This window comes from Ceratotherium simum, chromosome 36 (genome assembly GCF_057802395.1).
Source record: "Ceratotherium simum simum isolate JZ-2026a chromosome 36, ASM5780239v1, whole genome shotgun sequence".
Lineage (NCBI taxonomy): Eukaryota > Metazoa > Chordata > Mammalia > Perissodactyla > Rhinocerotidae > Ceratotherium > Ceratotherium simum.
The window spans coordinates 30,836,656-30,860,684 of record NC_141935.1 but is presented as its reverse complement, the minus strand read 5'-3'; the positions used below and the strand labels follow the sequence as shown (position 1 = coordinate 30,860,684).

Here is a 24,029-nt window from a genome sequence, read left to right as displayed (position 1 = left end):
TCATTTTCCAATCTTTTGTTGGCTGGTATTTTAATTTCACTTTGTTTAAGAAAAAAATTAGTCATTATTAAAATATTTTGATCGTCAATACTTACTTAGATTTATTAGCATATTATATAGTCCACTTGCTCACCATCATTTATTGCATCCTGTACTTTAGTTTTTCAATCGGAGAACTCATGTCTTCAATTGTGAAGGATTCTCCATAATTATCCTCTTTCAGTATTATCTCCAATTCCTTTTCTTCCCCTTTTGGAACTCCTATTATATGTGTGATAAACTATTTCACTTCATCCTCTATGTCTCTCAACTTCTCTTTGGATATTTCCCATATTTTCACTTTTACATGCTGCATTCTGCATGATTCCCATTCCAAATCACTAATTCTGCCATTTTCTCGATTGTATCTATTCTTCTATTTATCCCATTATTGAATTTTTCTTTTTAGTTGCCTATTTTTTCATTTCAAGACATTTTAATAGAATATTTTAAAATTTCTGAATGTTGTATAATTGTGAACAATCCCTGTTCTTGTTTTGTTTCTATTCCTTCTTTTATCTATTTGACTATTTTATTTTATTATGTTTTTTTTGTGAGGAGGATCGGCCCTGAGCTAACATCTGCCAATCCTCCTCCTTTTGCTGAGGAAGATTGGCCCTGGGCTAACATCTGTGCCCATCTTCCTCCACTTTATCTGGGATGCCGCCACAGCATGGCTTGACAAGCAGTGCGTCGGTGAGTGCCCAGGATCCGAACCGGCGGACCCCCGGGCCGCTGCAGCGGAGTGCGCGCACTTAACAGCTTGCACCTCCGGGCCGGCCCCTCTATTTGACTATTTAAAATATGAATTTAATATTTATCTTATCTTATCTTTGTTTGTCTTATCTTTAGTTTTGAATAGTATAAACTTTCTCCATTTTTACGAATGTGTCTATTCCAGGCAGTTTGTTTTTTCATGGTTTATTCCTTTTACTCTGAGATTATTTTCAGAGGGTTTGTTTTCTGTGAGAATTCTGTACACTCCTGGTCATGGAAATGGGCTTTGCAATCACCTCTGCCTGGGCCTGTGTGTTTCACTGCTTGCCTTTTGTGTTTGTTACCTGGCTTGAGGTTCTCCAACCTTTGGGCTGGGAAACTTGGACATCCACCTGAGATTTTGTGTAGGTAACTCTTTGTCCGTTTACAGCCCCAGAGGATGTACCATTTCTTTGCAATGACTCTAAGCGACTGAGTGGAGCTTCACCAGTTCCCATTTTAGGGAGCTTTTGTAAATCCCAGCGTCACGCAGGGAGGTTAGCTTCAGCTCCTCCCCCTCCCAGATGTTGCCGGCTTCATTTTCTATCCCCCATACACACATTAAAACCCCTTGTCTACTAGGGATTATATTCTGTCTATACCCGCAGTTCATAATTCAGTCTTATAACTCTGGCTTTTAGTTCTTTAATTATTGCTGACAACTGGGAAATTCCTTTACTTGCTTTTAAATTCTATACACACATGCACCTATATTAATGTAAAACTCTGTACTAGCATTATACACACACGTGTATTTTCTAAAGGCGTTTCTATATGTTTTGAGTGAGATGGAGGTTATTCTGCGGTACTTGGGCCTGTAATACGTATTCTACTTCTAGAAGTTTCCCTCTATTCTCTATATGAAAGTTCCTTATCCACTGACAATATTCTTCCTTGCTTTTTTGCACTGTTATAGCTATAGCCTTAATAAATAATTCTATATTGTCAATTGGATTTGAGAGAGGAATACATATGGACACATGGGCTCATTCAACCATCTTGATCCAATACAGGAAGTTTATTTATTATTATTATCTTTTTTACTGCCTCTTCTTTCCAGTAAATCACTGCTTTGAGAAAATTAAAATAGTTATAGAGCTTTAATTTCTAAATATTATCACCTTATTTCAATTTTTAAAATTTTGAATATATCTCTCTATCATACTTCTAATCATCCTCTAATCCTAAGGTTAAAACCTTTTGATCTCATGACCCCTTCATAGTCTTAAAAATTACTGAGAACCCCACAGAGCTTTTGTTTTATGTGGGTTAGATCTACCGATATTTACCATATAACAAATGAAAACTGATAACATTTAAAGATATTTATCAATTTATTTTCAAAACTATGATAAATCCATTACATGTTCACATAACTAAAATATTTTTTTGAAAAAATAACTATTTTCCAAAACAAAACAAAAAAATAGTGAGAATGGTTGTTTTACATTTTATATTACAAAATCTCTCTAATATCTGGCTTAATAGAATACAGCTGGATTATCATCTGTGCTCCTGCATTCAAGCTGTTGGTATATGCTGTTTTGGTGGAAGTATGTGGGGAAAATCTATCCTCACACAGCTATGTGTGTGGAAAAGGGAAGACCTCATGGACATCCTGAAAAGGTCTGTGGAGGCCTAGGGGTCCTCAAACCATTCCTTGAGTACCAATGCTCTACACAAATTTTGTTGAAAATTTAGTTTGGAAAATTCCTCTTCTGGTAAATATGGAAGATTAGAGGGAAATAATATAGTAGCAATATATAAAGGATATACAAAATTTTAACAATATTTTACCTGGGTTAAATTGTGCATGAAATTTCTGTTGGGAAAAAGAAGAGTCATTAGTAAACAGCATGCTAGACATTAGTCTGAATATTCTACTTTAAATGTACATGTTTCTAAATCTTTGAATATTCTCGTTATATTCCATTACAGATATACAAATTATTAAATGCTAAATGTAAAAGAAAAGCTACATATGTCTATAATTAAATATAATTATTGATTCTCATGTGTCATCACAAAAGGCCGAGAGACTTGAATCTGCATAGCCAAAGTTGCATGATTAATCTTTAAAAATTTGATATGATCATCCACATAAAATAAGTCTATAGCGTTTACATGTTGTAATTTATGTCGAAAACAAATACATCAATTAGCACTGCAAATTCGTCATTCACCAGCCTTTCAATGTAAATTTTCTGAAAGGAACAACATTCATTTGTATGTCTAGTTGTATGTTTTTTAGAAAGTTATTTTTTTGACTTTAACAATATCCATATTTTTTTGTCATATAATCTCTAAAAGTCAATGCCTCAGGACTACGTTCTTTATTTGCTGATTGCTGCAAAGTGCCTCACACATTATTAGGTACAAAACAAAATGAAGATATTTTGGGTATCAGTAAATGTGTACACAGTGAGTTTCTGAGACCATATAATGAACATAATATTTCATATGTTCAATCTGATGTGTTAGAAAGCTACTGAAAATAAGTACTATAAATCTTGATAGGTAAATGTGCCCAACATTCATAAAGTACTAGGTTTATCAAAAAGATCCGTAGCTCCAGGGCTGGTACGTTCTGTCTCGTGTTATGCTACTTGTCAGAGGCACAGGAAAGAAGAAAAGAGGTTGGTCACTGAGTTATCAGTACATCTGGAAAGGAAAACTTGAAGGCAAAAGGAGAAATGTAGAGAAAATACAGGTACACCTCGGAGATAGTGTGGGTTTGGTTCTAGACCACCACAGTAAAGCGAATATCACAATAAAGCAAGTCACATGAATTTTCTGGTTTCCCAGTGCAGAGAAAAGTTGTATTTACATACACTGTTGACTATTAAGTGTGTAATGGCATTAAGTCTAAAAAAATGTACATACCTTAATTAAAAAATACTTTATTGCTAACAAACGCTAACCATTATCTGAGCCTTCAGCAAGTTGTAACCTTTTTGCTGGTGGAGGGTCTTGCTTTGATGTTGATGGCTGCTGACTGATTAGGGTGAAGGTTGCTGAAGGTTAGGGTGGCTGAGGCAATTTCTTAAAATAAGACAACAATAAAGTTTGCTGTATCAATTGACTCTTCCTTTCAAGAATGATTTCTCTGTAGCATGCAAGGGTATTTGGTAGCATTTTATCCACAGAACTGCTTTCAAAATTCGAGTCAATCCTCTCAAACCTTGCCCTTGCATTATCAACTAAGTTTATGTAATATTCTAAATCCTTTGTTGTCATTTCAACAATCTTCACAGCATTTTCACCAGGAATAGATTCCATCTCAAGAAACCACTTTCTTGCATCATCCATAAGAAGCAACTCCTCATCCATTAAAGTTTTATCATGAGATTGCAGCAGTTCAGTCACATTTTCAGGCTCCACTTCTGATTCTAGTTCTCTTGCTATTTCCACCACGTCTGCAGTTACTTCCTCCCCTGAAGCCTTGAGCCCCTCAAAGTCATCCATGAGGGTTGGAATAAACTTCTTCCAAACTTCTGTTAATGTTGATATTTTGACCTCTTCCCATGAATCATGAGTGTTCTTAATGGCATCTAGAATGGTGAATCCTTTCCAGAAGGGTTTCAATTGACTTTTCCCAGATCCTTCAGAGGAATCACCACCAATGGCAGTGATAGCCTTGACAAAATGTATTTCTTAAATAATAAGACTTGAAAGTCAAAATTATTCCTTGATCTATGGGCTGCAGAATGGATGTTGTGTTATCAGGCATGAAAACAACGTTAATCTCATTGTACATCTCCGTCAGAGCTCTTGGATGACCAGGTGGATTGTCAATGAACAGTAATATTTTGAAAGGAATCTTTTTTTCTGAGCAGTAGGTCTCAACAGTGAACTTAAAATATTCAGTAAACCACGTTGTAAACAGATGTGCTTCCTATCATCCAGGCTTTGTTGTTCCATTTATAGAGCACAGAAAGAGTGGATTTAGCATAATTCTTAAGGGTCCTAGAATTTTTGGAATGGTAAATGAGCATTGGCCTCAACTTAAAGTCACCAGATGCATTAGTCCCTAACAAGAGAGTCAGCCTGTCCTTTGAAGCTTTGAAGCCAGGCACTGACTTCTCCTCTCTAGCTGTGAAAGTCCTAGATGGCATCTTCTCCCAATATAAGGCTGTTTCATCTACACTGAAAATCTGTTGTTTAGTGTAGCCACCTTCATTAATGATCTTAGCTAGATCTTCTGGAGAACTTGTTGCAGCTTCTACATCAGCATTTGCTGCTTCACCTTGCACTTTTATGTTATAGAGATGACTTCTTTCCTTAAACCTCATGAACCTACCTCTGCTAGCCTCAAACTTTTCTTCTGCAGCTTCTTCCCCTCTTTCAGCCTTCAAAGAATTGAACAGAGTTAGGGCCTTGCTCTGGATTAGGCTTTGGTTTAAGGGAATGTTGTGGCTGGTTTGATCTTCTATCCAGACCACTACAACTTTCTGCACATCAGCAACAAGGCTATTTCACTTTCTTGTCATTCGTGTGTTCACTGGAGAGCACTTTGAACTTCCTTCAAGAACTTTGCCTTTGCATTCACAACTTGGCTAACTTTGGCACAAGGGGCCTAGCTTTTGGCCTATCTTGGCTTTTGACATGCCTTCCTCACAAGCTTAATCATTTCTAGAGTTTGATTTGAAGTGAGAGAGGTGCAACACTTTCTTTCATTTGAACACTTAGAGGCAATTGTAGGGTTATTAAATGGTCTTTTCAACATTGTTGTGTCTCAGGGAATAGGGAGGCTCAAAGAGAGAGAGAGAGATGAGGGAATGGCTGGTTGGTGGAGCAGTCCGAACACATACAACATTTATCAATTAAGTTCACCATCTCATACGGGCGCAGTTTGTGGCACCCCAAAACAATTACGGTAGTAACATCAAAGATAACTGGTCACAGATCACCAAAACAAATACAATAAAAATGATGAGAAAGTTTGAAATATTGCAAGAATTACCTAGATGTGACACAGAGACACAAAGTGAGCAAATGCTGTTGGAAAAATAGCACCAATAGACTTGCTCGACACAGGGTTGCCACAAACCTTCAATTTGTAAGAAATGCAGTATCTGTGAAGCACAGTAAAGCAAAGCACAATAAACTGAGGCATGTCTGTATAAGAAAGGCTTTAGTATTAATACTAAAAAGCTCATTAAAAGTAACCTTGCAGAGAGATAGCATCAGCTGATGTTAAAGTGACAACCTTGATTCCCAAAGAAGAACAATATTAGCAGCATTCTGCTGGATCTTTATTGCTGGTTTGGTTTTCTTGAGTTCATGCACAGACTGAAATGTAGAGTTAGAAGAGTGCCAAGGAGAGAAACCCAGCTTGAGCTGACATTTAAGGTAAGGACAGATTACACAAAGCCAAAGAAAAAGACTGAGGAAGAATGATTACAGAAATAGAAGAGGCCGGTGCCACCAAGACAGCAGAGGAGGAAACCCCAGCTGCCATCCCTGCACAAAGATCAACAATTGTACAGCTATCCACAAACAAAAAACAGCCCTGAGAGAGCTCAGGAGGCCACTTAACAAACTTCAGCAACACAACGGAACAAAAAACCTGAGAATAACCACACAAAAAGGGAAGGGAAAACAGCCTCATTTTGTCTGCACCATCCCATCAGCCAGGCTGACACTGCTCAGTGCCAAGAGGGAACTCCCCAGTTATAAAGATTTCCTTTCGCTGGGAAAAGGGGAGTGGGGTGAGTGACCAGCTTCCCCATTTTGGGTATTGCGTGAAGGACCCACTTTGGTTTCACCCTGCCCAGAGACCAGCAAAGCTGAGACTTAGAGAGATGGCTGGAAATAAGGAAGAAGCGCAGGGGCCACCAGTATCAACCATGGAGCAGGAGCAGCTGCGGTTCCCAGTGACCCGCTCTGCTGAGGACCCCAGCAGCTTTTGCCACTGAAGACACCACTGGTCAGCACAGCCACCACGGACCCCCGGCAGATTTCACCAGTTTCCATCCCACAGGTTTTTGTTTTTGCAGATGTCATCCACTTGAGTTGCTTCCCACTCCCCCACTCCACCGCAGCCAGAGAACAGGATCCCCACAGGCAGCCAGCTCCAGCCTCTGTGGCTGCGCAAGGTGCCAGCCTAGAATCCCACAGCTGACCCCTCCCCACCCCGTGGGTGCTTGGGGCTGGCTCCTCCAGCTGTGCACCTGCATGCCCCCAGTCCAACTCCCATTACTGGCCTCCACTGCCATGTGTGTGCCTGTGGTGAGACCCCAGTGTGAGTGCACCCCAATGGCCAAGAATCCCACAACTGTTTAAGGGCCTGGCTCTGGCCCTGTTGCCTGTCACTGGCCTGCACTGCTGGGCTTACCTGCAGCTGGCCATTCCAGCTATGCACCTGCACCCATCGTCCCAAGTCCTGTCACTGGCTTCCATTGCTGTGCCCACCCCGTGGTGAGACCCTGCAGCCACAGGTGTGCATGTGGGCAGTCAGGGCCCTCACAGCTGCTTGTGGGCTCAGATCCAGCCCTATCTCCTGTCAGTAGCCTGCACCACTGGGCTCACTGCCTCTATCCCCACCAGCTGTGCAGCTGTACTCTGCAGGCTCGAATCACATCACAAGTCTCCACTGCTGTGCACGTGCCCATGGTGAGACCTTGCAGCCTCAGGAGTGCACACCAACAACCAGGGTCCCCTCAACTGCTGGTGTGCCTTCAGTTGGCCCAGCTTTTGCTGCTGGCCCTGGCCTTTGCCACTATGTGTGTGTCTGCAACTGGCGCCTACCAGTACACAGGCACCCACAGCAGGCCCCTCCAGCTGAGTGTGTGCACACCACTGGCTTAGGTCACCACCACTGCCTGCTCTGGTCCCTTGCCGCTGGACCTGGAGGCACTGTTGAGGACCCTAACAGCCTTTGCAGTCACTGCAGATACTTCACTGTGCTCACCAAATACCACATGGTTGTTGATGTTGTGGACCCCAGTGGCCTGAGCCAACAAAACATCATGTCCCCCTGGATCCAGAGCCACCACATACCCCTGCACTTGGCACCATAAACCACTAGACTTGGGGTCACAGCATGCTCCAGCATGCCCCCACCCACAGGTAACGGTCTTTCCTTAGTGAAGTCAGTCTATAAAGTCTGGAAGAGGTGACAGCTTCTTCAAATGTGCAGATACCTATGCAAGGCTACAGGGACCATGAAGAATCAGGGAAACTTGTCACCACCAAAGGAATATAGTAAACTTCCAGAAATGGACCCAAAAGAAATAAAGATACATGAATAGCCTGACAAAGAATTCAAAATTACAGTTCTAAAGATGCTTAGAGAGCTACAAGAGAACAAAGATAGACGATTTAATGAAATCAGGAAAACAATAGAAGAACAAAATGAGAAGTTCAATAAAGAAATAGAAAACATAAAAAAGAAACAAATAGAAATTTAGGAGCTGAGGAATACAATGACTACACTGAAGAATTTACAAGAGAGCTTCAACAGCAGACTGGACCAAGCAGAAGAAACAATAAGTGAACTCAAAGACAGATTATTTGAAATTATCCAGGCAGAAGAGTGAAAAGAAAAAAAGAATAAAAAGGAAAGACAAAAGCCTACAGCACCTATGGGACACCATTAGGGAAATAATCTATGCATCACTAGAGTCCCAGAAGGAGAAGAGAGGGAGAAAGGGGGTAGAAAGCTTAAAGGAATAATGGCTGAGAACTTCTCAAAGCTGGGGAGAGATTTCAACATCCAAGTTCATGAAGCTAAGTCACCCCCAAATTTCAATCTAAAATGATCTTCTCCACAACCATTATAATAAAACTGTCTAAAATCAAAGATAGAAAAGAGAATTTTAAAAGCAGCAAGAGAAAAAAAATTCTCTCATACAAGGGAATCCCCATAAGGCTAACTGTGGATTTCTCAGCAGAAATTTTGCAGGCCAGGAGAGAGTGGGATGATACAGTCAACATGCTGAAAGAGAAAAATGCCACCCAAGAATACTTTACCAGCAATTTTGTCCTTCAGAAATGAAGGCAAGAGAAAGACTTTCCCAAACAAAAAAAAGCTGAGGGAATTCATCTTACAAGAAATGCTGAAAGGAGTTCTTCTTCAGCAGAAACGCTGAAATGAAAGGCCTCTAATTAGTAAATGAAAACATATGAAAATACAGAACACACTAGTAAAGGTAAGTGTATAGTCAGATTCAGAATGTGTTAATATTGTTATAAGGCAGTGTGCTGACCACTTACCTCTAGTATAAAGGTTAAAGGACAAAAATATTAAAAATAGTTATAGCTACAATAATTTGTTAATGGATAGACAATATAAAGAGATGTAAATTGTGACATAAAAAACACAAAATATGGGGAGTTGCAGTAAAAGGGTACAGTTTATGTATGTGATAGAAGGTAAGTTGTTAGCAGCTTAAAATGGACTGTTATATCTATAAGATGTTTCAAGTAAGCCACAGAGTACTTACACCAAAAAAAAAAAAAAAAAAAAATCCAGCTATAGTAGATACACATAAGATTAAGAGAAGGGAATCAAAGTATACCACCGTGGAAATCATCAATGCACAAGGGAAAGCAAGAGAGGAAGAAAGGAACAAAGGAATACAAAAGAGCCAGAACACAATTAATAAAGTGACATTAGTAAGTCCTTACCTAACAATAATTACTTTAAATGTAAATGGATTAAATTCTCCAATCAAAAGGCATAGAGTGGCTGCATGAATAAAAAAATAAGACCCAATTATGTGCTGCCTATAAAAGACTCACTGCAGCTTCAAGGACACACAAAGCCTCAAAGTGAAGGAATAGAAAAAGATATTCCATTCAAGTGGAAACCAAAAGAGAGCAGGGATAGCTATACTTATATCAGACAAATAGACTTTAAATAAAAAAATGTAACAAGAGACAAAGAAGGTAGTTATATAATGATAAAGAGGCCAATTCATCAAGAGAATATAACAATTGTAAATATATATGTACCCAACATTGGAGCACCCATATATTAGGCAAACACTAACAGATCTGAAGGGAGTAATACACAATATTATAATAGCAGGGGACTGCAAAACCCCATTTTTAACAATGGATGAATCATCCAGACAAAAACATCAATGAGGGAATGTTGGACCTGACTATACTTTTGATGAAATGGGTCTAACAGACATAAGAACAGTCCATTCAACGGCAGCAGAATACATATTCTTCTCAAGCACACATGAAATATTTTCCAGGATAGATAAAATGTTAGGTAAAAAATAAGTCTTAGCAAATTAAAAAAAACTGAAATCATACAAAGTATCTTTTCTGACCACAATGGTATTAAATTAGATCAATAACATGAAGAAAACTGGAAAATTCACAAATATGTGGAAGTTAACAACACACTTCTGAACAACCAATGTGTGAAAGATGACATCAAAAGGAAAATCAAAAAATATCTTGAAAAAAATGAAATAACACAATATAACAAAACTTATGAGATGCAGCAAAAACAGCTCAAGGAGGGAAGCTTATAGTGATAAATGCCCATCTAAGAAAAAAGAAAAACCTGAAGTAAACAACCTAACTTTATACCTCAAGGAACTAAAAGAAAGAAGAACAAACTAAGCCCAAAGTTAGTAGAAGAAAGGAAATAACAAAAATCAGAGCAGAAATAAGTGAAAAAGAGATCAGAAAAAGAATAGAAAAGATCAATGAAACTAAGAACTGGTTTTTTGAAAAGATAAAATTGACAAACCTTTAGCTATGCTACCTAAGAAAAAAGACAAAAGACTCAAACTACTAAAATCACAAATGAAAGTGGAGGAGGGAGAAGTCAAGATGGCGGCGTAGGCAGACTCAGAACTCACCTCCTCCCCTGGACACAGCCAATTTACAACTACTCGTGGAAAAATTACCCCTGAGACAGAACTGAAAACTGGATAAGAGGAACTCCTGCAACAATGGACAATCCTAACTGAGGTAGAAGAGGCAGAAACTCCCTTCTGGAGAGGAAAAATGCCGCCTTCACAAGCTGCCAGCCTCACGGCCACCCGGGAGCAGCCCACAGGTACGCAGCCCTCCCTGGAGGCGCGAGGCCCTGAGCCGGTGAGCGCCCCCGCTGTGGGCATTTTGTGGACCCAGCACAATCGAGACCAGCGGCATAATATCTGACTTTGCTGCTACTAAAGCATTGGGGAGTACCCCCAGAAAACCCGGTTCACAAAGAAACTAAAACCGACTCTTAAAGGGCCCACGCACAAACTCACCCATTTCAGAAAGCAACATAAAACCACCAGAAAGAAAGATCCACAGTGCTTTGGTGAAAAGAGACTCACCGAATAGGCCCTGTGTGCATCTCGGTGAGGGGTGAGACCTCTCTAGGGACTGGGACATTGGCGGCGGCCATTGTTGTGGCCTGGTGTGGGCGTGCTGACACAGACGACATTGGAGTTCTCCCTGGGGCCTGGTAGCCCAGGGTCTGCCCCACCCGCTAGAGCACGGATTTAATCCAGCTCAGCCAGGGCAGGCAGCCCACCCTAGAGACTGGCCCCACCCAACAACAAGCCTTCACGCAACTTGTGGGCCTGCATAGATTGGTGACTGGATTCTCTGCAGCCTGGCAACTGAACCAACTTCAGTGGGGCAGGGCGTGCACAAGGAGCGGGTGGAGAGTGTGGGGCAGTGGTGGAGTGTGTGGGGCTCCCACCGTGGAGCGACTGGGTCTACTTCGGGAGGTCGGGGCATGCACACGGGGCAGGACTATGTTGATTGTGTGTGTGGACCTGTGGGCGGCAGGGCTTGTCAGCTGCAGAAGACTTGTGCTTCTCAAAGACCCACATAGGGGGTTTTCCCCACCTTCCAAAGCCTGAAACAATTGGCTGCCCCCGTGCCTGAGGCCAGCCCCACCCAGCTGCAATCCTCAGAGAACTGACAAGAGACCTAAAGGCTGGAGGCTTATAGCAATTGTAAGGCCCTGAGCCTAACAACCTGCCATGCTAGGGGCCTACTCACTTAAAAGAAATACTGCAACACAAATGTGGTATTAGAACTTGCAGCCAACTGTGCTGGGGCTCCCCACACCTGATAAAGAGACTGAAGGGCCCACAACAACTACAAGCAGCTGAGCATTAAAACAGCTGGCCAGGAGCATAACTCGGCCTCCCTGGGCGCCTACAGGGAGAGCAAACAGGCCACAACAGAAGGACACATGTAGCCCACATAGGGGTCACCCCTGGAACATTGAGAACTGAGGGAAGCACACGGCAGGCCTCCTAATCCATCACCTACATAAGGTCACCTGTCCAAGAGCAGGAGACGTAGCTGACCTACCTAATATGTAGTCACAAGCACAAGGAAAGAGGCAAAATGAGGAGGCAAAGGAATACATTCCAAGTAAGGGAACAGGACAAAACCCCAGAAAAGGAACTAAGTGAAACAGAAATGAGCAACCTACCCGACAGAGAGTTCAAACAAAGAGTGTTAAGGATGCTCACTGATGTGGGGAGAAGAATAGATAAACTCAGTGAGAATGTCAACAAAGAAATGGAAGATATAAAAAAGAACCAATCAGAAATGAACAATACAATACTTGAAATGAAAAATTCACTAGAGGGACTCAAAAGCAGAGTATAGGATACAGAAGAACGGATCTGTGGGCTGGACGAAAGACTAGAAGAAATTACCCAAGCTGAACAGATAAAAGAGAAAAGAATTAAAAAGAGTGAGGACAGTCTAAGGGACCTCTGGGACAACATCAAGTGCACTAACATCCCTGTTATAGGTGTCCCGGAAGGAGAAGAGCGAGACAAAGTGGCAGAGAATCTATTTCAAGAAATAATAGATGAAAACTTCCCTAACCTAAGGAAGGAAACAGACATCCAGGTACAGGAAGCACAGAGAGCCCCAAATAAGATAAACCCAAAGAGGCTCACACCAAGACACATCATAATCAAAATGTCCAGAATTAAAGATAAAGAGAGAATCCTAAAAGCCGCAAGAGAAAGTCAAGTTACATACAAAGGAAACCCCATAAGGCTATCAGCTGACTTCTCAGCAGAAACCTTACAGGCTAGAAGAGAACAGCATGATATATTTAAAGTGCTAAAAGGAAAACACCTACAGCAAAGAATACTCTACCCAGCAAGGTTATCATTCAAAATGGAAGGAGAGATCAAAAATTTCCCAGACAAGCAAAAATTAAAGGAGTTGGTCACCAAGAAACCAGTGCTACAAGAAATGTTAAAGGGACTGATTTAAGGGGAAAAGAGAAGACCACAAATAGGAAAAATTATCTATTTCCATGACAAGAGGGAAATGGATACAAATGCACAAAAAAGAGGTTAGATATGATATCAAAAACATAAAAGGAGGGAGGAGTGGCGTTAAAGAGTACAGCTTTCAGACAGAGGCCAAACTAAAGAGACCATCAATTCTGTATAGAAGAAGGAAGGAACAGAGAAGGACTACTAAAACACTGAGGGAAAAAAAGTTAAAAAATGGCAGTAAGTACATACTTATCAATAGCTATTTTAAACGTCAATGGACTAAATGCTCCAATTAAAAGGCACAGGGTGGCTGATTGGATAAAAAAACAAGACCCATATATATGTTGCATACAAGAGACACACTTCAGACCTAAAGACACTCACAAACTGAAAGTGAAGGGATGGAAAAAGATACTCCATGCAAATGGCAATGAAAAGAAAGCTGGGGTAGCAGTTCTCATATCAGACAAAATAGACTTTAAAACAAAAACTGAAAAAAGAGACAAAGAAGGGCATTACATAATGATCAAGGGAACAATCCAACAAGAGGATATAACACTTGTAAATATCTACGCACCCAATGTAGGTGCACCTAAATATATAAAGCAATTATTAACAGACATAAAAACAGAAATAGACAGTAACACAATAATAGTAGGGGACTTGAACACTCCACTTACACCAACGGATAGATCATCCAAACAGAAGATCAATAAGGAAACATTGGCCTTAAATGATACACTAGAACAGATGGACCTAGTAGATATATACAGAGCATTCCATCCAAAAACTGAAGATTACACATTCTTTTCCAATGCACATGGAACATTCTCCAGGATTGATCACATATTAGGCCACAAAACAAGTCTCCGTAAATTTAAGAAGACTGAAATAATACCAAGCATCTTTTCTGACCACAACAGTATGAAACTAGAAATCAACTATAGGAAGAAAATCAGAAAAGCCACAAATATGTGGAGATTAAACAAAATGCTACTGAACAATGACTGGGTCAACGAGGAAATCAAAGAAGAAATCAAAAAATACCTGGAGACAAATGAAAATGAAAATATGACATGCCAGAATTTATGGGATACAGCAAAAGCGGTTCTAAGAGGGAAGTTTATAGCAATACAGGCCTATCTCAACAAACAAGAAAAATCTCAAATAAACAATCTAACAATGCACCTAAAGGAACTGGAAAAAGAAGAACAAACAAAGCCCAAAATCAGTAGAAGAAGGGAAATAATAAAAATCAGAGCATAAATAAATGAAATAGAGACCAAAAAAAATAGAAAAAATTAATAAAACCAAGAGCTGGTTCTTTGAAAAGATAAACAAAATTGACAAACCTTTAGCTAGACTCACCAACAAAAAAAGAGAGAAGGCAAAATAAGAAAAATCAGAAATGAAGAGGAGAAATTACAACAGACACCTCAGAAATACGAAAGATTATAAGAGAATACTATGAAAAGCTATATGCCAACCAATTCGACAATCTGGAAGAAATGGATCAATTCTTAGAATCATACAACCTTCCAAAACTGGATCAAGAAGAAGTAGAAAATTGGATAGATCAATCACCAGTGAGGAGATCGAAACAGTAATCACAAACCTCCCCAAAAATAAAAGTCCAGGACCAGATTGCTTCCCTGGTGAATTCTACCAAACATTCAAAGAAGACTTAATATCTATCCTTCTCAAACTCTTCCAAAAAATTGAGGAGGGGGGGAAGCTCCCTAACTCATTCTACGAAGGTGACATTACCCTGATACCAAAACCAGACAAGGACAACACAAAAAAAGAAAACTACAGGCCGGGCCGGCTCCGTGGCTTAGCGGTTAAGTGCGCGCGCTCTGATGCTGGCGGCCCGGGTTCGGATCCCGGGCGCGCCCCGAGGCACCACTTCTCCGTCCAACGTGAGGCCGAGTCCCACATACAGCAACTAGAAGGATGTGAACCTATGACATACAACTATCTACTGGGGCTTTGGGGGGAAAAACTGAATAAATAAAATCTTTAAAAAAAAAAAAAAAAAAAAAAAAGAAAACTACAGGCCAATATCACTGATGAACATTGATGCAAAAATCCTCAACAAAATACTAGCAAATCGCATACAACAATACGTTAAAAAGATTATACACCATGATCAAGTGGGATTTATTCCAGGGATGCAGGGATGGTTTAAAATTCGCAAATCAATCAACGTAATACACCACATTAATAAAATGAAGAATAAAAATCACATGATCATCTCAATAGATGCAGAGAAAGCATTTGACAAGATACAGCATCCATTTATGATAAAAACTCTGAATAAAATGGGTATAGAAGGAAAGTACCTCAACATAATAAAGACCATATATGAGAAACCCACAGCTAATATCATCCTCAATGGTGAAAAACTGAAAGCTATCCCTCTAAGAACAGGAACCAGACAAGGATGCCCACTCTCACCACTCCTATTTAACATAGTACTGGAAGTCCTAGCCAGAGCAATCAGGCAAGAGAAAGAAATAAAAGGGACCCCAATTGGAAAGGAAGAAGTGAAACTGTCACTATTTGCAGATGACATGATTTTATATATAGAAAACCCTAAAGAATCCACCAGAAAACTTTTAGAAGTAATAAACGAATATGGTAAAGTTGCAGGATACAAAATCAACATACAAAAATCAGTTGCATTTCTATACACTAATAACAAAGTAGCAGTAAGAGAAATTAAGAATACCATCCCATTTACAATTGCAACAAAAAGAATAAAATACCTAGGAATAAACTTAACCAAAGAGGTGAAAGAGTTGTACACGGAAAACTATTCCGTGTTCTTGGATTGGAAGAATTGACATAGTTAGGATGTCCATACTTCCTAAAGCCATCTATAGATTCAATGCAATCCCTATCAAAGTTCCAACAACATTTCTCACAGAAATAAAACAAAGAATCCTAAAATTTATTTGGAACAACAAAAGACCCCAAATAAGTAAAGGAATCCTGAGAAAAAAGAACAAAGCTGGAGGTATCACACTCCCTGATTTCAAAATATACTACAAAGCTATAGTAATCAAAATAGCATGGTACTGGCACAAAAACAGACACACAGGTCAATGGAATAGAATTGAAAGTCCAGAAATACACCCACACATTTATGGACAGCTAATATTTGACAAAGGAGCCAAGAACATACAATGGAGAAAAGAAAGTCTCTTCAACAAATGGTGTCGGGAAAACTGGACAGCCACATGCAAAAAAATGAAAGTAGACCCTTACATTACACCATACACAAAAATTAACTCCAAATGGATTAAAGACTTGAATGTAAGACCTGAAACTACGAAACTTCTAGAAGAAAACACAGGCAGTACGCTCTCCAACATTGGTCTTAGTAACATATTTTCAAGCACCATGGCTGACCGGGCAAGAGAAACAATAGAAAAAATAAACAAATGGGACTACATCAAACTGAAAAGCTTCTGCACAGCAAAGGAAACCATCAACAAAACGAAAAGACAACCTAACAATTGGGAGAAGATATTTGCAAACCATACATCTGATAAGGGCTTAATCTCCAAAATATATAAAGAACTCATGCATGTCAACAACAAAAAAACTAACAACCCAATTAAAAAATGGGCAAAAGACCTGAACAGACATTTCTCCAAAGAAGATATACAGATGGCCAACAGGCACATGAAAAGATGTTCAACATCATTAACTATCAGGGAAATGCAAATCAAAACTACAATGAGATATCACCTCACGCCCGTCACAATGGCTATAATTAACAAGACAGGAAACAACAAGTGTTGGAGAGGATGTGGAGAGAAGGGAACTCTCACACATTGCTGGTGGGAGTGCACACTGGTGCAGCCACTATGGAAAACAGTATAGAGATTCCTCAAAAAATCAAGGATAGAACTACCATATGATCCAGCTATTCCACTGCTGGGTATTTATCCAAAGAACTTGAAAACACCAATGCATAAAGATACATGCACCCCTGTGTTCTTTGCAGCGTTATTCACAACAGCCAAGACTTGGAAGCAACCTAAGTGCCCATCAAGGGATGAATGGATAAAGAAGATGTGGTATATATACACAATGGGATACTACTCAGCCATAAGAAACGATGAAATCCAGCCATTTGTGACGACATGGATGGACATTGAGGGTATTATGCAAAGTGAAATAAGTCAGAGGGAGAAGGTCAAATACCATATGATTTCCTTCATTAAGTAGTAGATAACAACAACAATAAACAAACACATAGAGACAGAGATTGGATTGGTGGCTACCAGAGGGGAAGGGGGAAGGGAGGAGGGCAAAAGGGATGATTCGGCACATGTGTGTGGTGATGGGTTGTAATTAGTATTTGGGTGGTGAACATGATGTAATCTATGCACAAATAGAAGTATAATGATGTACACCTGAAATTTATACAATGTTATAAACCAATGTTACTGCAACAAACAAAAAATTAAAAAAAAAAAGAAATGAAAGAGGAGATATTACTAACAATTTTATAGAAATACAAACAATCATAAGAGACTACTATGAACAATTATAGGCCAACATATTTGACAACCTAGAAGAAATGGATATGTTCCTAAACATACACAATCTACCAAGACTAAATCATGAGGAAATAGAATATCCGACAGACCAATAACAAGTCAGGAGATTAAATCAGTAAGTAGAAATCTACCATCAAAAAAAAGCACAGGACTAGATGGCTTCAGTGGTGAGTTCTACCAAACATTTCAAGATGAATTAACACCAATCCTTCTCAACCTCTTCCAAAAAGTTGAAGAGAAAGGAACACTCCCAAACTCATTTTACAAGGCCAGCATTACCCTGATACCAAACCCTGATAAGGACACTACAAGAAAAGAAAATTACAGGCCAATATCCCTGATGAATATAGATGCAAAAATTCTGAACAACATACTAGCAAACTGAATTCAACAGCACATTAAAAGGATCATACACGATTATCAAGTGGGATTTATCCCAGGAGGCAAGGATGGTTCAACATACCCACATCAATAAATGTGATACACCACCTTAATAGAATGAAAGGCAAATATCATATGATCATCTCAATACATGCAGAAAAAGCATTTGACAAAATACAACACCCTTTCTTGATAAATTTGGTATAGAAAGAATGTACCTCAACATGATAAAGGCAATGTATGACAAGCCCATAGCTGACGTCATACTCAATGGTGAAAGGTTGAAAGTTTTTCCTCTAAGATCAAGAACAAGACAAGGGTGCCCACTCTCACCACTCCTACTTAACATAGTACTGGAAGTCCTAACCAGAGCAATCAGGGAAGAGAAAGAAATACAAAGCATACAAATTGAAAAGGAAGAAGCAAAATTGTCTCTGTTTGCTGATAACATGATTTTGTATCTATAAAATCCCAAAGACTCCACCAAAAAATTGTTAGGACTAATCAACAAATTCAGTTAAGTGGGAGGATACTAAATCAACAAGCAAAAATCAGTTGTGTTTCTATACATTAACAATAAACAATCTGAAAAAGAAATAAAGAAAACTGTCCCATTTACAATAGCAATAAAAACAATGAAATACTTAGGAATAAATTTAACCAAAGAAGTGAAGGATCTATACACCAAAACCTGTAAGACAATGATGAAAGAATTTGAAGAAGACCCAAATAAATGGAAAGATATCCCACCCACATTGATGGATCAGAAGAGTTAATATTGTTAAAATGCTCATACTACCCAAAACCTTCTATAAGGTGCTTCTATAGATTCACTGCAATCCTTATCAAATTTCCAATGCAATTTTTCACAGAAGTAGAAGAAACAATTCTAAAATGTGTATGGAATCACAAAAGACCCCAAATAGTCAAAGCAGTCTTGAGAAAGAATAAAGCTGGAGGCATCGTGCTTCCTGGTTTCAAACTATATTACAAAGCTATAGTAATCAAAACAGTACAGTACTGGCATAAAAATACATACACAGACCAATGGAACAGAATTGAGAGCCCAGAAATAAACCCATGCATAGACAGTCAACTAATATTTGACAAGGGGGCTAAGAAATGGGGGAAAAACAGTCTTCAATAAATGGTGTTGGGAAAAGTGGATATTCACATAAAAAAGAATTAAATTGGAACCCTATCTTACCTCATTGAAAGAATTAAGTCCTTACATTTAAGGACTTAAATGTAAGATCTGAAACTGTAAAACTCTTAGAAGAAAACAGGTGAAAATGCTCCTTGACATCAATCTTGGCAATGATTTTTTTGATATGACACCTAAAGTCCAAGGAACAAAAGCAAAAATCAACAAGTGGGACTACACATCAAACTAAAAAGTTTCTGTAAAGCAAAAGAAACAATCAACAAAATGAAAAAGCAACCTATGGAATAGGAGAAATTTTTTTGCAAACCATATACTGGATATGGGGTTAATATCTGAAATATACAAGGAACTCACACAACTCAATAGCAAAAAAACAAAAACAAAAACAAAGAAAACCCCTCCCAATCTGATTAAAAAATAGGCAAAGTGCCTAAGGAGACATTTCTCCAAAGAAGACATACAAATGGCCAACAGGTACATGAAAAGGTACTCAACATCACTAATCATCAGGGAAATGCAAATCAAGCCTACAATGAGATATCACCTCACCTCTGTAGAATGGCTATCATCAAAAAGACAGGAAATAACAAATGGCAAGGCTGTGGAGAAAAGGGAACCCGTGTGCACTGTTGGTGGGAATGTAAATTGGTACAGCCACTATGGAAAACAGTATAGAAGTTCCTCAAAAAATTAAAAATACAACTAACATATGATCCAGCAATCCCACTTCTGGGTATGTACCCAAAGGAAAAGAAATCACTATCTTGAAGAGTGGTCTGCACCCCTATGCTCATTGTAGCATTATTCACAATAGCAAACATATGGAAACAACCTAAGTGTCAATCAACAGATGAATGGATGAAGTAAATGTGATATATATATAAAATGGAATGTTATTCAGCCATAACAAAGAAGGAAATACTGCATTTTGCAACAACATGGATGGACCTTGACGATACTATGCTAAGGGAAATAACTCAGACAGAGAAAGACAAATGATCTATGATCTATGATCTCCCTTACACGTGGAATCTAAAAACATTGACTCATAGAAACAGAGTGCAGACTGATGTTTACCAAGGACTGGGAGGTAGGGGACACGGGAAGATGTTGGTCAGAGTGTACAAACTTTCAGCTTAAGATAATTAAGTTCCAGGGGCCAGCCTGGTGGCGTAGCAGTTAAGTTTGTGCTCCACTGCAGTGGCCCGGGGTTCTCCGGTTCGGAACCCGGGCGTGAACCTACTCACCACTCATCAAGCCATGCAGAGGCGGCATCCCACGTAGAGCAACTAGAAGGACCTACAACTAGAATGTACAACTATGTACTGGGGCTTTGGGGAGAAAAAAGGAAAAAAGGAGGAAGATTAGCAACAGATGTTAGCTCAGGGACAATCTTCCCCCCAAAAATTAAAAAAATAAAAAAATTAAAAAAAACGATAATTAAGTTCCAGAGATATAATGTACAGCATGTTGACTGTAATTAGTAATGTATCGTATAAGAAGAAAAAAAGACATAGAAGATAGTAGTATTACGTGAGTGAAGGAATGAAAGAATTTCAAAAAGAAATGAGCGATCTCCAGCATTAAATGTGGTACAGAAGTCAAGTAGTAAGAGGACTAATAAAAAAAATCCCATGAATCTTGGCAGTTAACTTTCAGTGACTCTGCCAAAGCGGTTTAAGTAGATAGACAGATAGTAGGTAGAGAGCAGTGGGATAGAGTGATGAAGCAGAGCAGTGTCAGAGTGAATTTGGGAAAGACGGCAGTTCGAGCATGACCTCCTGGATTCTACTCCCTTCCTTTTCTCTATTCTAACCCTAAGTAGAGAGAGAGAATAAAGCAGGAGAGTTTAGATGCTAATATGTACCTGCTTCATGAATTCTCCTCCCTACGGTCAGAACTCTGGTTTGGGGGCAAACAGAGTCAATACGTTTGGAAAGCCCAGGGAAGAGAGGCAGTGCTCAGCAGGGCCTTGTGCTTGAGGTTTAATGCCCTGCAGTCTCTGTCTTGAAATTCTTTATAAGTTTATCGTTGAACTTGTGTTTTGTATGTGAAGTACCACAGGACAATGAAGCATGCGCTTGAAACTTCAGCTCATGCAATCCTGCCTCCTGTTGCACATCTGCCTCCATGAGATAAGCTCTTGGCCACCCTCCCCTCCTGGCACCTTGCATTCCACTTGGCCTTCCCCTCCTCATTTCCTGTCCTGGAAATTGCTTCTGCATTTGACCTGGGCGAGGGCCTGGGCTCAGGTGTGGGAAGGTGGTCAGTGTAGGGTGTACGAGCCCTGTGGCATCCTGGAGCAAGGCACGACAGCAACTGTCCCACCCGTAGCTAGCAGGATTGTGGTGTGGCTGATGGACGCCTCATCTCAGCAGGTGTAAGGCTCTTGCTCACCTCCAATCCAAGTACCTCATGTGTCCCACTGCAGAGGTGCAATATCCTTGGGGGCTGCCCATCTGCCATGAGTTGAGGTGGTAGGCTAACTGTAAGGGAAGATACTGGCTTGACTACTTCAGACTCCACTCTTGGCTGGGGCAAGATGTGTTGGTCCAACGGCTATAGAGAGGGGAAACTTGGCAGCTGGTGGGCTGCACACAGGCTGAATCACCAGGTGACTATGAGGGTCTGTACTTGCCTCAAAAGTATTCTCATGTCCATGAGCATGACATTAAACTGCAAATAAAAAACACCATGATGGGTAGATAGTGACCATGGAAGAAAGGAAAAACTTTATATTTAATACATTTAACAGTACTTTCACCCTGCTTTTTGAATAGGAGGATTCACACTTTCATTTTTCACTGGGCCCAACAAATAGCCAGTCCCGGATGCAATGATGCAGAAATGGCAGAATAGTATACTGTGGTAGTTGCCTCTAGATTGTTGGATTTTAGTGATTAAAAATTTTAGACACAGATAATGAGAGAATTAGTGAACTGAAAAAAATATTTGAAAAAATAGTCTAGAATAAATCATGGCAGACAAAATGATGGAAAATATAAAAAGATTTGAAGAGTCAGGAAGGATAGAATGAAGAGGTGACATATATTTCTATTATGAAAATCTAAAAAGAAGAGAGAGAACCAATATTTGAAAAGATAATGACTGAATTTTTCAGAATTGATGAAAGACACTAATCTTCAGATTCAAGAACTACAATAAATCACAAGAAAGATAAACAAAAAGAAACCTACAATAATGACAGGCCAAAGGTAAGGATAAGTTCTTAAAACAGCCACAGAGAAAATACAGATTACCTAAAAAGATAAAACCATCATACAACAGACTTCTCAGTTGCAATAGTAGAAGCCAGAGAACAATGGAAAATAATTGTAAAGCCTTGGGAGAAAATAGCAAGCAACCTAGAAGTGTACTCCCAGAAACACTATTTTTCAAGAATGAAAAATAAAGACGAAATGAAAGATAAAATAAAGACCTTTTCAGAGGCACAAATATTATGAAAATGTATCCCTAAGAAATATTCCCTAAAGGAACTCTTAAAGGATACACTTTAGAAAGAGAAAGTAATATGAGAAAGAACGTCTGAGATACAAGAAGTATTGTTAAGCAAAGAAAATGGTAGACCTGTGGACAGATCTAAATAAAAATTGACTGAAAAAAATGTTCAGTTTGAAGCATAAAGTAACAACTAGATAGAATCAAAATAATAGAGGAGAGTAAGCCATAAGCCAGAAAGGGAATATTTGGAGTTAAAGAAATTGTATTTTTCAAAAAGAAGGTAAAGATGTTTGCTGACTAAAGTTTCAACACCATTTACAATAGCATCAAAAACATAAATATTTTAAAATAAATTTAATAAAATATGTATAAGACCTGTAAACTGAAACCTATAAAACTTTGAAGAAATAAACTAAAGAAGACAAAAGTAAATGAAGAGATATACCATGTTCATGAATTAAAAAACTCAATACTGTTGTTATGTCAGTTTCCCCCAATTTGATCTATAAATTCAATGGTATAGCAAGCAAAATCTCAGCATCTTTTTAGTAGAAATAAGCTGATATTAAAATTTAAATAGAAATGCAAAGGACTTAGAATACCCAAAATAATCCTTAACAAGTAGAATAAAGCTGGAAGACTTACAGTGCCTGTTTCTAAAACACAATAACCATCCAGAATAATCAAGAGAGTGTGGTATCAGCATTAACGAGGGACAAATAGAACAATAAAATAGAACAAAGTCCAGACATAGACCCAGACATGGACAACTGACCTTACAACATCAATTGACTTTTCACAAAGGTGATGGAGCTATTCAATGGGAAAAGAAAAGTTTTTCAACAAATGATGCTGTAAAAAGTGTTTTTACATAAACATAAGAGAAAAAATTAAACTTTTGACCCATCCTCATGCCATTCACAAAAAATAAATTGAGGTGGATCACAGATCTAAATGTACAAGCTAAAATGACAAAGCTTCATTTTCAACTTCATTGAAAATTAACATTTCTGCTTATCAAAAGACACCATTAAGAAAATGAAAAGGCAAGCCATACACTGGAAGACAATATTCACAACACATATATTAGACATAGAACTTGTATAAAGAAATACTACACATCATTAGTAAAAAGACAAAAAACTAGAAAACTAGGTAAATGCCTTGAACAGATACTTTACAAAAGACCATATAGGAGTGACCAATAAGCTCATGAAAAGATACTCAACATCATTAGCCATCAAGGAAATGCAAATTATAACCACAATGACATGCCATTTAATTCCCACTATATTGACAATAATAAATATTGGCAAAAATATGGAGCAATTAGAATGCTCGTAGATTGCCAGTAAATAGTTGCTCTGGAAAATGATTTGGCTTTTTCTTACAAAGTTTAATACTTGCCTATCCCATGATCCAGAAATT

At 38.9% G+C, this 24,029-nt stretch overlaps 1 protein-coding gene across 1 annotated transcript in view; it reads right to left on the bottom strand.

Annotated features, from left to right (window-relative positions):
- Nucleotides 1–24,029, bottom strand: part of CATSPERE (catsper channel auxiliary subunit epsilon) — a 186,317-nt gene that overhangs the window by 130,720 nt on the left and 31,568 nt on the right. The window contains exon 6 of the mRNA XM_087424248.1: nucleotides 2,593–2,617. Coding sequence (XP_087280374.1) covers nucleotides 2,593–2,617 — 25 coding nt within the window. The remainder of the gene's footprint in view (nucleotides 1–2,592; nucleotides 2,618–24,029) is intronic.